Raw genomic sequence first — 14,499 nt, 5'->3', positions numbered from 1 at the left:
TATTTTAGAACTTTTGGGTGTGAACACACTCTAGCAACCCTGAGGTTTTAGGGTTGTACTTTATACTTGCACCTTACACTCTTCAGATTATTGCATTGGGTGTTGTGCCTTCACTCTCACACACTCTTCACTGTCAAGTGTACTCTCAACTGAGCTTGAGCTTTGATCTCTGTGTATTCTCACCTCTCATAGGCATTACTATTGAGGTGGCTTAGTATGACGGCGGTGTTGGAAGTACAAGGTACAGGCGGTGGCGACTTTGCCATTGAGGCATCAATGTAGGAATTAGGGGTGGTGGGAGTTGGAGCATGGTAGCGTGCTTGTGAACAGGGTGGCACAGGTGGCAGGGCAGTAGAGGCTGGAGTTCTTGCAGGTGGCACTGTAGTAGATCAGTAGGTGGAGCTGGCAGGGCAGAATGGTGGCAGCTGCTTTGCTGCTGGTGGGCAGCTCTTGGAGCTCCTCCTCCTCTTCCTTGGCGGCTAAAGTCCTCCATCGGGCTGAGAGTTGGTTGGCCATAGCAAGACCTTGGAGGAGTGGCACCGGCTGATGGTGGCTGTTCAGAATCCATGCGTACAATCTGCTTTGATACCAAATGTGCGAAATGCAGCCGGCTATGGAGGAGAGTAAAACAAGAGACAATAGACAGTGTGAGCTGAAGCTAGGGTAAGAGTGTACTTGCTGAATAGAACTCAAATGTAATAAACTGAAAGTACAACTTAGTTCTAAGGTAGACCTAACCCCTAACTGAAATGGAGTCAGCTAACTCTAGTCTAACTCTAAAAGAGTGACACAATGTATTACTTTAGTTTGGTTCACACTATAAACTAAACAACTAAAACATTGGGCACTGCCTATAGAATTGGTAAATTCTAACATATTGTGAGCCCTACTAGTTGCATTTTGGTCCCAGCTAGGACAGAAGGATGCTGCCATCTCTGTGATAGCAGATGACTGCATTGATAGATGAGCATGCTGAACTCAGTATTTGATAAATAATGATGTATCCTTTGACATGGAAATAGAAAATAATCTTGTATATTGATTGAAAACAATTAATTGACCCTACAATGCAGTCTTGTACTTCTCAAGACCAATTGAATTAATTGTAACACTTGTGTTGTCATGAGGACATGTATTTTTGAAACCTTACTTAACATGTGGATTAATTTTTAATCATATAGTTAAGTAAATGTTGCACATGTGAGGTGTATCTAGGGTCAGAGTAAATTTACGAGCTTGGGGCTCTAGGAAATCATGGGATGTCAAAGGCAAAAGTTACTATAAAGTATCCCGCACAAGTACTTGGTGGTATATGGTGCTAGTTGTTGGTCTAGGCCATTCATTTGACAATAAATGTCAGTTGGTGACATTAGAGAAGTGACGTTTAATGGTACTTAATACCAATTTGATGGTCAAAGATGGCGCAGAGACACTCGAGAATGGACGTTGCCTAGCCAATTTAATTATTGGCTAGTTAGTTTATTTTTTTGGGCACAGAAATAGTTATTAGATTAATTTTCAAGATTTAAAGATTGAAAATTAATATTTAATTATGGATAATGCTGAAAAAACCATTTGGAAAGGTTGTCACTTGTCAAAAATACCCAAGCAAGATTGAAAAACGTCTTTAGAGGCTATAGAGAGGCATTTTAGTGCATTCAGTCTATAAGAGAGAGGGAGGGGATATAATTAGTCTGATCAGCAGCCATTGGAGGACCTTTTGAGGTAGTTAGGGGCAGGAGAAAACCGATCAATAGTAGAAGACAACATCTACATGCTGTTGAGATAGGGCAGCAACAGTAAATGACTGATTTTCTTCAATTTTTTGCGAAGAAAGTCTGAATTTTCTCTCTCCTCAGTATTCTCTCTCATCTTCTAGTCTTCCTTGCTTCGAAGATTACAACATTGAGATCACCAGAGGATGAGAAATTTCGGATTTCTTTGCTATAAATCCTAACATGCAGGTAGAAATTAGGGTTTAGCAGCAGTCTTGGAAAGCATGCTAGAAATTGGAAGCTCCAAGACTTGGATTCAACAGGGTTGAATCTATTTTCAGTCAAGTTCAAGTGGAGGGACCAACAAATCAATGAATTTGGGGTATTTTCCATCTCCATCAAAGTGGATGAAGGCCAATTGATTGCCCGAAGAGTGGCAAATCAGATTGAAGACTTGCCAGTCATTTTGGATAGCAAGGGGAGTTTGAATACCGAAAAAGATTGGGAGAATTCCATTGTACATCAACTTCTTCTTCAATTAGGTTAAATAAATACCAAAAGGGGCACTAGTTTTGGGGCCAATAAGGTGTCCATTGTCCAAGATTTAAGTTAATTTGCGTTTCTCAAATTTGTAATAAATTTTGCTGCTGTAACTGATTTGTAACCAAGGAATTACCACCCATCCATGAAAGGAAGGTTGGTTTTATGGTTCCATTACCGGGATACCACTCAATCCCTTGATTTGGTGGGCTCGAGGTACGTGATTGCAAGCCAAAGCTTTATGCTAGTGCTGATTTTGACTCTCAGTTTAGAAATTACAGCAATACCTCTTCATACAGTGAGATAGACTCAAGCAGTGATGATCCCTCTTAGTATGAATATTCACATGGGAATGAAGAAAATGCAATGCCTGACCTTGGACAAGGCTTAGACCATGGACAGCAAGCTGAAAATGTTGCTGTTGGGCAAGATGCACAGCCTTCAAGGCATAAGGAGACTGATGACTAGTAAAGTGAAGAGGAATTTGATGACTAGTTCACGAATCGGATGAGGACAACAACAAATCTCTCTGCTGAATTGGCGAAGGATCCTCAATTTCTTGATTTTTGAATGCTTTGAAGAAGGATAGCAAAGGTAAGAAGAAGAAGACGTCTTCTAGATCTTTGAGACAGCAAGATGCATCGAAGATAATGCCAAACCCTTCATTTGAAGCTCCCAAAGATGCTAATGAAACAAAACAGTTGGTACCTATTACATCTTATCACCCCATATCCCTTTATGAGCAAGTGGAAAAATATGTTTGTGGCGTGTCCAAAGAAATGAGAGATTTTTGCATTAAATTCACCATGTCTAGCATGTCTTAGCTCATAAAGACTATTGCTACAACCAATGCTTTGCTGCAGCTAGTGCTTTGCTATAGCCGATGCTTTGCTGCATGGGAAGAATTTAGGCTTCCTAGAGATTGGGGATTAACTGAATAAAAAGTTGTTTAAGACTGAGAAAAGGGGCATATTTGAAAGTCAACCTGAAAAGAGGCCAAAATAACAAAGAAAGGGCTAAAAGACATTGGCACAAGGTAGGGAATTGATGGCTGTAAATAAGTGTTTTATTTGTGAACAGGAGGGTCACATTGCAAGGGATTGTCCCAATAGGCAGCAAGTTGAAAAATTAGAAAATTAGGGAGATTCTAAAGGAAAGAAGTCCAAGACATCAGTGGGATTGGTCCTTGATGTTGTTAGTGATGAGCCCAATGATGATGCTACTAAGTTGTGCAGACCATGGGGCAAAATTAGGAATCGACATGCATTGATTTTCTTTGATAATGGTGCATGAGTCAACTTTATCTCTCTTGACATGGTAGTCCATCTAGGCATAAAAAAAGATGAGATGGAACCTATGGGGGAAGTTGGAATGGCATGTAAAGGCCATGCAGAGCCCATCACACTACTCATTGGAAAGCTTCGGTTGCATATATAGGGATATATGGACAGCGAAGAGTTATTCATTGCTCCACTTGAGGGTTGTGATGTATTGCTTGGTATGCCATGGTCTTATCGTATGCATGCAGTGATTGATTCTTGTGCAAACAAGATCACTATTAGCATAAGGAAAAGGTAGTCATACTTGATGTAAAGTTGAAAGGTGAATTTGTCCCTCCTTGGAAAGCTTCGGTTGCATATATAGGGATATATGGACAGCGAAGAGTTATTCATTGCTCCACTTGAGGGTTGTGATGTATTGCTTGGTATGCCATGGTCTTATCGTATGCATGCAGTGATTGATTCTTGTGCAAACAAGATCACTATTAGCATAAGGAAAAGGTAGTCATACTTGATGTAAAGTTGAAAGGTGAATTTGTCCCTGTTGTATTTTTAGCTGCAATTTCTAAAGTAATGAAAAATCATCTTTCAACATACTTGGTTTTTACTAAGGATAAAGATGATAGTGAGAATGTTGAGAACATGTCTAAGCTAGAGAAGGATCGCATGTCATTTCTGAAAATGTATGTTGATTGGTCCTCTTAGTCACTTCCAGGGTAGCTATTACCTGAAAGGCTAGAAGATCATGGTATATATCTTATCCCTAGAAGTAGCCTACTTAATAAACCATCCTACAGAGTCAATACAAGCCAATAGGAGGAGATTATGAGTTAGGTGAATGAGCTATTAAAAAAAGGGTCGATTCAGCCCAACTCATCTTCTTTTTGTTCTCTCCAATGCTTTTGGTGTAGAAAAAGGATGATTCATGGTATATGTGCATTGATTATCGTACTTTGAACAATATCACGATAAAGAATCACTTTTCGATTACTCGGATCGATGATGTTATGGATAGATTGCAAGGGGCAACCATATTTAGCCATATAGATTTGAAAAGCGGATATCATCAGATATACATTAGATCCGAAGATGCATCTAAGATAGCTTTTAGGACATCTTTTGGATTGTATGAGTTTTTTGTTATGCCTTTTGGACTTATGAATGCTCCTATCATTTTTAATTAGATGATGGATTGTATCTTTACGCCATATAGAGGATTTATGGACACTTTCTTTGATGACATGATTGTCCATTTAAAGAACGAGGCATAGCATAAAAGACACTTGGACATTGTGTTCAATGCTGCGTGAATATAGGTTGATTATAAATGACAAGAAAAGTGAATTCTTCTTGAATGAAATCCACTTTTTGGGGCATATTGTATTGGCTGATGGTATTCGCATGGACCTTGCAAAGGTTGAGGCAATACGATCGTGGCCACCTTTGAGAAATGTGCATGAGATCTGCAGCTTCTTGGGTTATGTTTTTACTACAGGAAGTATATACGCGGGTTTGCTGAAATTGCATAGACATTGCATGCTTTGCAGAAGAAGGATGTGCCATTTAGATGGATAGTAGTGGAAATTTCAGCATTTAAAAAGTTGAAGGAAAAGAGCCCAATCTAAGGAAGTCATTCGTAGTTCAGTGTGATGCATGTGGTAACAGCATTGGGGCTGTTCTTATGCAAGATGTTGAGTTGTGGTTTATGAGAGCCGAATTCTTTACAGTGTAGAAAAAAATTTGTAGGTTTATAAGAAAGAGCTCTTGGCTGTAATTCATGCACTGTCTACGTGGAAACATTATTTGTTGGGGGCTGATTTTACAGTGCAGTCAGACCATCAAACTTTGAGGTACTTTTTAACATAGACAAAGTTGTTAGAGAAGCATATGAAATAGATAAATTTTCTCTCTATGTTTCACTTTCAGATTGTATATATTGATGGTAAAAAAAATATTGTGATTGATGTACTGCTATGTAAGTCACAAATTTCAGTTGTTAGCATGGTTTATCACATTGATTTGGATGCCATGAAAGAGTAATATGTTGTTGATTCGGAATTTTCTAATGTTTATGATCAGCTTTGCAATGGCCGAAGGCATGAACCGTTTGTGCTAAGAGATGGATTTCTCATCATGCATGGACGACTGTATATCACAAAGTAGTTAAGGCTGAGAGTTATCATTAAAAGTCATGCTTCTCCGTATGTAGGACATAGAGGTATTGATGCTATGGTCAAGGCAGTGGAGCATTTCTTTTATTTGCCAACTTTGAGGCATGATATCGAACAGTTTGTTAGGATATGCATCATATGTCAGAAGGTAAAGCATGATAGACAAAAGATGCTGGTTTTGTTGCAGCCCTTGTCTATTTCAGATAGGCCTTCGCAGAGCATTGCAATAGACTTTATTTTTTAGCTTCCTAGGACACCTATAGGAAATGATGGGATATGGACTACCATTTGGAGGTTTAGCAAACAAGCTCATTTTATTTGGGTGAGAAAGAAAATAAAGGCTGATCATATGGCACGATTGTTTTTGCAACACATTTTCTAGTATTATGGTATGCTAGAGCTGATCATTAGTGATTGAGACCCTCGGATAACCAGTTTAATTTGGAAGGGGTTGTTTGAGAATATGGATACCATACTGAAATTCTCATTATCCTTTCATTCACAGACAGATGGTCAATCTGAGGAAGGAAATTCCACAATATCATTTGTTCTTGGTTGAGTTTTCTTACACAACACAGTGCATAGTTCCATGGCAAAGCTCCATTTGAGGTGGTTGAGGGTGGCAAGAAGATACCACCTATTCTACAAACTAAGGATAAGAACTTTGAGGCTAATTGTTATGTGGAAAACTTGGATGTAGCCCATGTAAAGATAAAGTATGCACTTCAAAGATTGCAAGAGAAGCAAAAGAGGATAGCCGATCGCCATAGATGTGCTTTGCAGTTTGCATAAGGTGATTATGTATTGCTGTGTTTTGAAAAGGCAAGGCTGAAAAAGATAAAAGGAAAAGAAAGATTGTATCCGAAGTTGAGTATGAGATACTATGGGCCCTTCCAGGTGTTGAAAAAATCAGTGATGTGGCATATCGGTTGAAATTACCTCCACATTGGTGGATACCCAATGCCTTCCATGTCAGCTTGTTGAGGTCTTTTTATGGTGATGTGTGAGAGGATATGTTAGCTGAAATTCAGCCTGAGGTTGAGGAGCTAGATGAGATTTTGGTACCCAAGCAGATTTTGGGAGATAAGGAAAGAAAGATCAAAGGTAAAAGTTTCCGAGATCTTGGTGAAATTTCAGAATTATTTACCAATGGGTGCCAAATGGATGGAAGAGGATGACGTGATAGACCATACTTAGTTGTTGGAACTTTAGCTAGATGTCTTTCAGTTAGAGTTGACTTTATTTTGGGCTCCGTCAAGTTCAGTAGAGAAAGAGTTTGGAGTATTGCATGATGCTCAAGGGAGAGGTAGCACTTCTACTCCTCCAGTTATGGATAGCTCTCATATGTAGTGGATCTCGGATATATTCAGCATGCATCTAGGTACTGTGCTGACAGTGTGTTTGCCATGAGGTCACTACTTAGTATACTAGTCATTGTGAGATGTATACAGATGAGTATGAGTTTCACCCGGGCACTGGAACTATACTTTTGCATCAACTTATGATCAATTTGGCATGAATTTTGCCTGAATTTTGAGACAAAAATTTTGATCAGTTTCAACTTAAATTTTGATAAGCTTGAGAACCGTTTATGGTCACTTTTGGAATCACTTTTGCATTGATTGCTTGTCAGTTTTTGCAATGAGTCTGTGATCAATTTGGGGTCACATTTGCAGCAGTTTGTGATGAGTTCTCAGATCAACAAGTAATCAGTTTATGATCAGATAATGCTCAGTTTTCAATGGTTTACATTTGGTTCCATGGAGAACAGCATATATTATGATGCCATCGATGTTTTAGCCATGGTTTATGCTTGGTTTTGCTATGCTATGGTTTGGTTTTGCTAGATGAGTTGAGCTCATGAAAAATAGACATGCCACATGATAATCTGGCAATGCTTTTTAAGATTCTTTGTGTGTTTTATGTTATGTTATGATTGATTGGTAATTTTCAGCATGTGCTAGGCATATGGTATGGTTAAACAACAGTGCACAATGTTGTGTTAACTATGATGCCTTGTGGAAATTCCAATTCACTATTTTTCTTTTGATGTATTTGGCAATGCAATTGAGGATGATTGCAAGGATTATAAGGGGGAGGATTGTCATGAGGACATGCATTTTGAAACCTCACTTAACATGTGGATTAATTTTTAATCACATGGTTAAGTGAATGTTGCATATGTGAGGTGTAACTGGGATTAGAGAAAATTTACGAGCCCGAGACACAAGGAAATCACGGGATGTCAACAGCAAAAGTTTCTATAAGTTATACCGCATAACTTTTTGTTGGTATCCAGTGCCAATTGTTGGTCTAGGCTATTCATTTGGCCATAAGTGTTAGTTGGTGACACGAGAGAAGTGGCGTTTAATTGTATCTAATGCCAATTTGATGGTCAAAGATGATGTAGAGACACTCGGGAATGGAAGTTGCCCAGCCAATTTAATTATTGGCCAGTCAAATTATTTTTTTGGGCATCGAAATAATTATTAGATTAATTTTCAATATTTAAAAACTGAAAATTAATATTTAATTGTGGATAATGCTGAAAAAACCATTTGGAAATGTTGCTACTTCTCAAAACTGCCCATGCAAGTTTGAAAAACGCCTTTAGAGGTTGGAGAGAGGCATTGTGCATTCAGCTTGCAAGAGAGAGGGAGGAGATGTTGTTGGTTTGATTTGTAGCCATTGGAGGACCTTTTGAGGTAGTTAGGGGTAGGAGAAAACCAATCAACAGCAGAAGACAACATCTATAGACTGTTGAGACATGGCAATAGTAGTAAATGATTGATTTTCTTTAGTTCTTTGCAAAGAAAGTCTGAATTTTCTCTCTCCTCAGCATTCTCTCTCATCTCCTTGCTTTCCTTGCTCCGAAGATTACAACATTGAGATCACCAGAGGCAAAGAAATTTCAGATTTCTTTGCTGTAAATCCTAATATGCAAGTAGAAATTAGGATTTAGCAGCAGCCTTGGAAAGTGTGCTAGAAATTGGAAGCTCCAAGACTTGGATTCAATAGGGCTGAAGCTGTTTTCATTCAAATTCAAGTGGAGGGACTAGCAAATCAATGAATTTGGGGTATTTTCCATCCCCATCAAAGTGGGTGAAGGCCAATTGATTGCCGAATCAAGTGGCAAATCAGATTGAAGACTTGCTGGTCATTTTGGATAGCAAGGGGTGTTGGAATACCAAAAAAGATTGGGATAATCCCATTGTACATCAACTTTTTTTTCAATTAAGTTAAAGAAATACCAAAAGGGGCACGAGTTTTGGGGCCAACAGGGTGTTCATTGTCCAAGATTATAAGTTAATTTTCATTTCTCAAAATTGTAATAAATATTGCTGCTGTAATTGAGTTGTAATCAAGGAATTACCACCCATCCACGAAAGGAAGGTTGGTTTCATGTGCTGTCCAATCTTGGCACTATAACCCAACTTAATGATGTGCTTCTTTATATTTCTTCTTTTGAAGCCTTCATCGATTTTAATAATTTTCTATGTTCAGATCATTGAATTTCATGCGCCAACTAGAACAATACAACCCCCCTACATTGAGACAAAAGCCATGGAGCCAGACTTATGAAGTTGCACGCCGACTACATGTTCACCTGGTACTCGGCTCTCGTGTTGGTTAATGAACCTTTCACTTGCTTATTATTGTTAACATAATGCCTTGTCACTACTTTTGATCCATTGATTCTTTACATCAAGATGTTTCTATACACAGATTGTTTGCAAGAAGGCAGAAAAACAACAAAAAAAGCAGCCTGCAGTACAGCTCAATCGGCACTTTCATCTATATAAGCGAACTGCCATATCTGCTTCAGGGACCAAGGCAAAATCTTTGGTTAATATTGTATGTGCCATGATTGCAGTTTTTTCTCTTCAAATATCAATGTATTGCCGTTGTCATTTCCATTCCTTCCTTAATGGAAGATTAATTCACAACAGGATGATTTCATCACATTTGAGACAGGTTATACCACTTTCAAATGTTAAGGAGGAAATCTATGCAGCTCTAGATGAATGGGTTGCATTTGAGCTTGAATTTCCTGTTTTAACTGTGAGAAAAGCTTTGGAAAGACTGAAGCAACAGGAGCAATGGCAAAGGATTATCCAGGTTCTTTCAGAAACCAATGTTAGATTTGTGCTATAAAAGATGGCATCTTAATTTATGTTATGCTCAGTGAATGAGGTTTTTGGTAGGGCCATCAATATGTGGGAACTGTCTGCACGTAGGTCTCAAAGTGGATGCTAAGTAAAGGACAAGGTCAGACGTTTGGGACATATGATCTTATGCTGAAGGCATATGACATGGATACACGATTGGAGGATGCTGAGGAATTATGGGAAAAACTTGTAGCATTGTATACAAGGTCCATACCCAAGAGCATGTTCTCACACATGATGAGAATATATAAACGGAATAGGATGTCAGATAAGGTTTTGAAGGTAATCCACACCTTTCAAAGTTGTTGCTTGATTACCTGTAGTTGCGGATTTTGTTTAATGATGTTACTCCAAGGACGTATAAACTCTAGTCAAGAAAGTTGTGTTTGATTGCAACTATTCTAGAGGGGATGATGCTTCAATATCTGACAATTAAGATTAAGACATGGGGTGTTACTTCTTTTAGAAAATACAGAATTAAAATAGAGGAAGATTGAGTCACAATGGAAGTGGTGATATCTATGTGTCTTTGATAACTTTGAGCATTGCCTGAAGGTACACATACATGCATAAATGCAGTCCAAATCCAAGTTTGGGGATCCGATTTCTTTGCAGAACGTCTTTGTCATAGTTCACTGGTATAGAAGCTTTAACTGTCACCAGCTCTTTTAGTACGTAGATTATCAATCTGTGACTCAAGTGATTAAGCTTAAATAGGAAGTGGAGTTGATACCCAAGCTCAAATGTAGTAAGATAAAATGAATTCTTGAATTAAAATCAGAGTGGATGGCTTACACTTGATCCTGTATTGAGCTATCATGAGGCCAGAGCTTGGGTTTGGATATGATTGAACTGGAGATGCAGAAGAATCAGAACCTCAAGCTCTGGGGTTAAATTAGCTAGACGGAGTTCTTGTGTTAAGTGGTTTGAGCCAAGACTTGAGGTGCAAGTAAGCCAAAACGATGGAATTGAGCTAGAACTGAATAGCAATGAGAATCTTTAGGTGAAGGTCAAATTAGACAGAGTGAGTTTGTGTGTGGTTGAGGCTAAGTTAGGACCCAATTTGTGCAATGAATTGGCTTGGAATACAATGAATTGACTTGGAATAGAATTTAAGGTCACCTTGTGATCAAGGAGACTTCATACAGGTTCAAAAATAACTACCAGTAAAATGATGATTCCAATGAGTGTCACTGAAAACTAAACTGATTGGGCAAATGAAAGTGGCTTGCTGCTTGCATTACACATGCGTGGTTATTCTTCAACACACACAACCAGTTCTTGTAGAATAACCAACAATCATATTTGGAGTACATGCTTGAACTTGCAACTTACTTCCTTGCAACCAAGTGTGGACTGTTTCTTAAATAGAAGGAAAAGAAACTTAACTTTCCGAAGGCAAAATATGTTAGCACCAGAAGTTCTCAATAAGAAACCTACTAGTTTTTTATTTATGTAATATGGAGGTTTTAAAAAAGGTATGGATTAAATCATATTTATTCAATGCATGCAAGTGTTTATTTGTACTCTATGAGCCAGAGTAGAGTTTGTTCTTGATATTGGTCCTGAAATGATGGGCTCATTACATAGTAGAGTAAGTCACATGTATGTAGCATTCTATCTTGCATGTATCCACGGGTCTGTTTATATGTATTTTCTAGCTCTGGTTGATGATGGCTATGCTAAAATACCTCACATTAAGCCACATTTAAGTGGCCAAATCATTAGCTCTCGTATAGCATAAAAAAGAATTACAAATTTGAAAATTGTTTACAAAAAGCTAATTTTTGGCAGGACAAGTAGCTCAAAAAGTTCTATTAAAAGGGGATTATGGGCAGGTCACTTCTTATCCCACACTGCATAACTTTCCTTGCCAGATTGCCGTGGCCATCATATCTCTCCTTGCCATCAGCCTTCATTGCCCTTGGAGTCTAGTGCGTGTGAGCCACAAAACCAAGGCTAGCATTAACACTTAATTGCCATGCATTTACACCTTTTTTTGCACCTTAATTCACCCTCAAAAAGGCTTATTGATATTGAAAAGGCTTCTATTTGCAGAGTAGGACAAATGCCCAAAAGTCCCCTATAAAAGGGCATGTTGTGGGCATCCCACTGTTGCCCTCAGACCACGGCCACTTCAAGTCATTCTTCCAGCCTTTCTCCCTCTTCTCGGAGTGCTGCTGCCCTCCTCCTACTGATGCCTAGTGGATGCAATCACAAAAAGGTTGCTGCTGCCCTATTTGGAGCATCCTAGAGCTGCTGCCATCTCTGCTTGGCTGTCGTCCACCAGCTGCCCGTGTTTGGTGATCTGTTTCCCACTAGTGCATTGCATTCGGAGGTCCATATCTTCTCCAGCAGCTGCGTTTTGTGTTCCTGGACCTAGAGCAGGCTGTGACCCGTGTACAACAGCCTTCTTGGTTATCATTGCAACTGTCATCATCATCTCCCGTTAGCTACCTTCTGCATTGTGTATGTTAGGACCATATTCAGCAGTCACCGGGTTATTGCAGCTGTCCACAACCTCATTTACAGCAGGGTACCTCTGTGTTTTACTGGTTATTGGGTCCTGCATACTGGCAACCATTCCCAGCAATAACAGGTTTTCCAGCCTTCTAGGCAGTCACCAGCTTCTCCACCGGGTTGGATTTATGTTTTATGCAGCTAAAGTCAGTGACACATCAGCTACAGCAGCTGCCTTACTTTTTGGAGGTCATATCTGATAGTAGACAACTGCATTTTGCTGCTACCTGTTCATTCCATCAGCATACACTTGTGTTTTTGCTACTTGCCTCTAGAGGTCATTCTTCTTCATCTTTGTCATCACCTACAGCTATGAAGGATTGAAAATTTCTCCCTTTACTATTCATCTTCACCAGGAGTCTCTTCAGCATCTCCTTGCCCAGATTATTGTGTCTTCATTCCCTCCATATACCATTCTCCTTCCATAGGTGCTGCCTCTTGATCACCAGGATCATGTAGTCATCTTGAGTCATTTCATCTACTCCAGACTTTGTGACACATGCCTCCTCTGGCCTAGTGACATGGAGAGATGCAATCTTTGTTATGTCTGCTTTGGCAAAGGATCACGCAGTTACAGATTTTCCTAAAGAGAAAAAAAACCAAAACCTTGAAGCCAATGGTATTTTTAGTCTGCAAAATTCACTTTGTTTGCATGGTTATTTTCAGCGACATGAACTGAAAACACTTATTTGTTTGGTGGGTGAATAAATCTGTTTTCTCATGATTGTGTACCCACTGCATTCATTGCTGTCATTTTTAAGTTGAAAAGGGGTAATTTCAGACTTCCATGCTTTAGGACATTTGTCCAACTTAATAAATTTATATATTTTATGTGAAAGGTCTTTGATCAGATGGAGACGTTAAATGTGAGGCCAGATCCAGACACACTGCGTCTGATTATCGAAGCATATACATTCTTAGGCATGCCAGAAAAGCAAGAGGAGATCAGTAAGAAGTACCCTCCCAGATGGAAGTACTACAACTTCAAAGGAAAAAACATCAGGGTTCGAGTGAGGCGGGCAATAGAAGCTCCCAGTAGTGGTGAGCTGCAGTTTATGTAATTAATTCTTTCATATGCAGCTGAAAAGAATGATCAAAGAATCCAATACTTTGATGAAGTCATGTTTTCTAAAATTTTCTGCAGATGGCTCTGGTGAAAATGTTCATAGACCAGAAATTGAAGCTGCCAGCCCATACGCACGATATGCAGAATGAAACAAGGAAATTTTGTGATGTTGCTGTTCCCTAGCACTCTGCAGGTTATATGGTGAAGGGCATGGATCATTTATGCAATCCGATTGTAGGGCCTTGCAAGAAACTTGTTTGAGGCTCCTCCTTTGATTTGTAAGTATATCTGCTGATACAGATTCAGCGTGACTATAAAATTGACATAGTTTTTGACTAGTTTGAGCTTAACCTTGGGCAAATAAAACAGGACCTGTTGATGTAGTGGGAAGCACATGCATCCAGCCAAGATTTAAATAGCAGGTCCACAGTAAATGTAGCAGGTACAGGCTGTAAATGTACAAAACAATTTTGTCGTGGCTGATGCCTTGAGCTCCTGATCGATTCCATTCATTTCGATAGTCTTTGCTTGTTCAACAAGCAGGTGACTTGCATTGGTGCTGACTAACAACAACTTCCTTATTTTGCTGCTCAAAGTCCACCATGGAGTGAAGTGGTCCCAACTTTATAGTTTGAGGTTCTCAGTTGGCCAGGTTTGCAGTAACACATTTTGCAGGTCCATGTGCTAACAGGTGCACCCAAGACTGAAACCTGTGTAGCTAGCTCATTAGTCATTCTGAAGAACACAGCAATCATTCATTGTTAGATGCATTATGATGTGTCTGGCTTGAGAACAGAAGCTAAATAGAAGGAACAATCTTCTTTTAAAATGAATAACTCCTGAGCTGCTATAAACTAAAAAGGAAAATTAAACCTAGCCAGACCCCACTGCAGCTCTCTTACTTTAAGCACCTCTAGAAATGCACGCTTTTAGTTCTTCAGGAACTTGTTAATCAGTAGACATGAGCCCTTCAAGCTCATGTGATTCTTTGAGCCTGTCAGGACTGAACTAATCTGGATGATGGTGTGAAACCCAAAG

The 14,499-nt window shown here is 39.2% G+C and overlaps 1 protein-coding gene across 4 annotated transcripts in view; it reads left to right on the top strand.

Annotated features, from left to right (window-relative positions):
• LOC148018351 (pentatricopeptide repeat-containing protein At4g18975, chloroplastic-like) overlaps window positions 1-14,253 on the top strand; it is a 69,447-nt gene extending 55,194 nt beyond the window's left edge. The window contains exons 3-10 of one of the 4 annotated variants that reach the window (XR_015687766.1): window positions 9,211-9,316; window positions 9,433-9,561; window positions 9,682-9,825; window positions 9,945-10,157; window positions 13,235-13,436; window positions 13,540-13,739; window positions 13,831-13,903; window positions 14,005-14,252. Coding sequence is in view for 1 of the 4 variants with exons in the window: in XM_087662239.1 (XP_087518365.1) it covers window positions 9,211-9,316; window positions 9,433-9,561; window positions 9,682-9,825; window positions 9,945-10,157; window positions 13,235-13,436; window positions 13,540-13,610 (865 nt within the window). In the remaining 3 variants the exon portion in view is untranslated. Of the gene's footprint in view, window positions 1-9,210; window positions 9,317-9,432; window positions 9,562-9,681; window positions 9,826-9,944; window positions 10,158-13,234; window positions 13,437-13,539 lie in introns of all 4 variants that reach the window. The other 3 variants (XR_015687765.1, XR_015687764.1, XM_087662239.1) reach the window with 3 other exon arrangements.
• Window positions 14,254-14,499: the final 246 nt, after the last annotated feature.

This window comes from Lygodium microphyllum, chromosome 21, assembly GCF_053477565.2.
Source record: "Lygodium microphyllum isolate KBCC chromosome 21, Lygodium_microphyllum_v1.1.10, whole genome shotgun sequence".
In the NCBI taxonomy this organism is placed as follows: Eukaryota; Viridiplantae; Streptophyta; class Polypodiopsida; order Schizaeales; family Lygodiaceae; genus Lygodium; species Lygodium microphyllum.
This window is presented reverse-complemented; position numbering and strand designations above follow the sequence as displayed.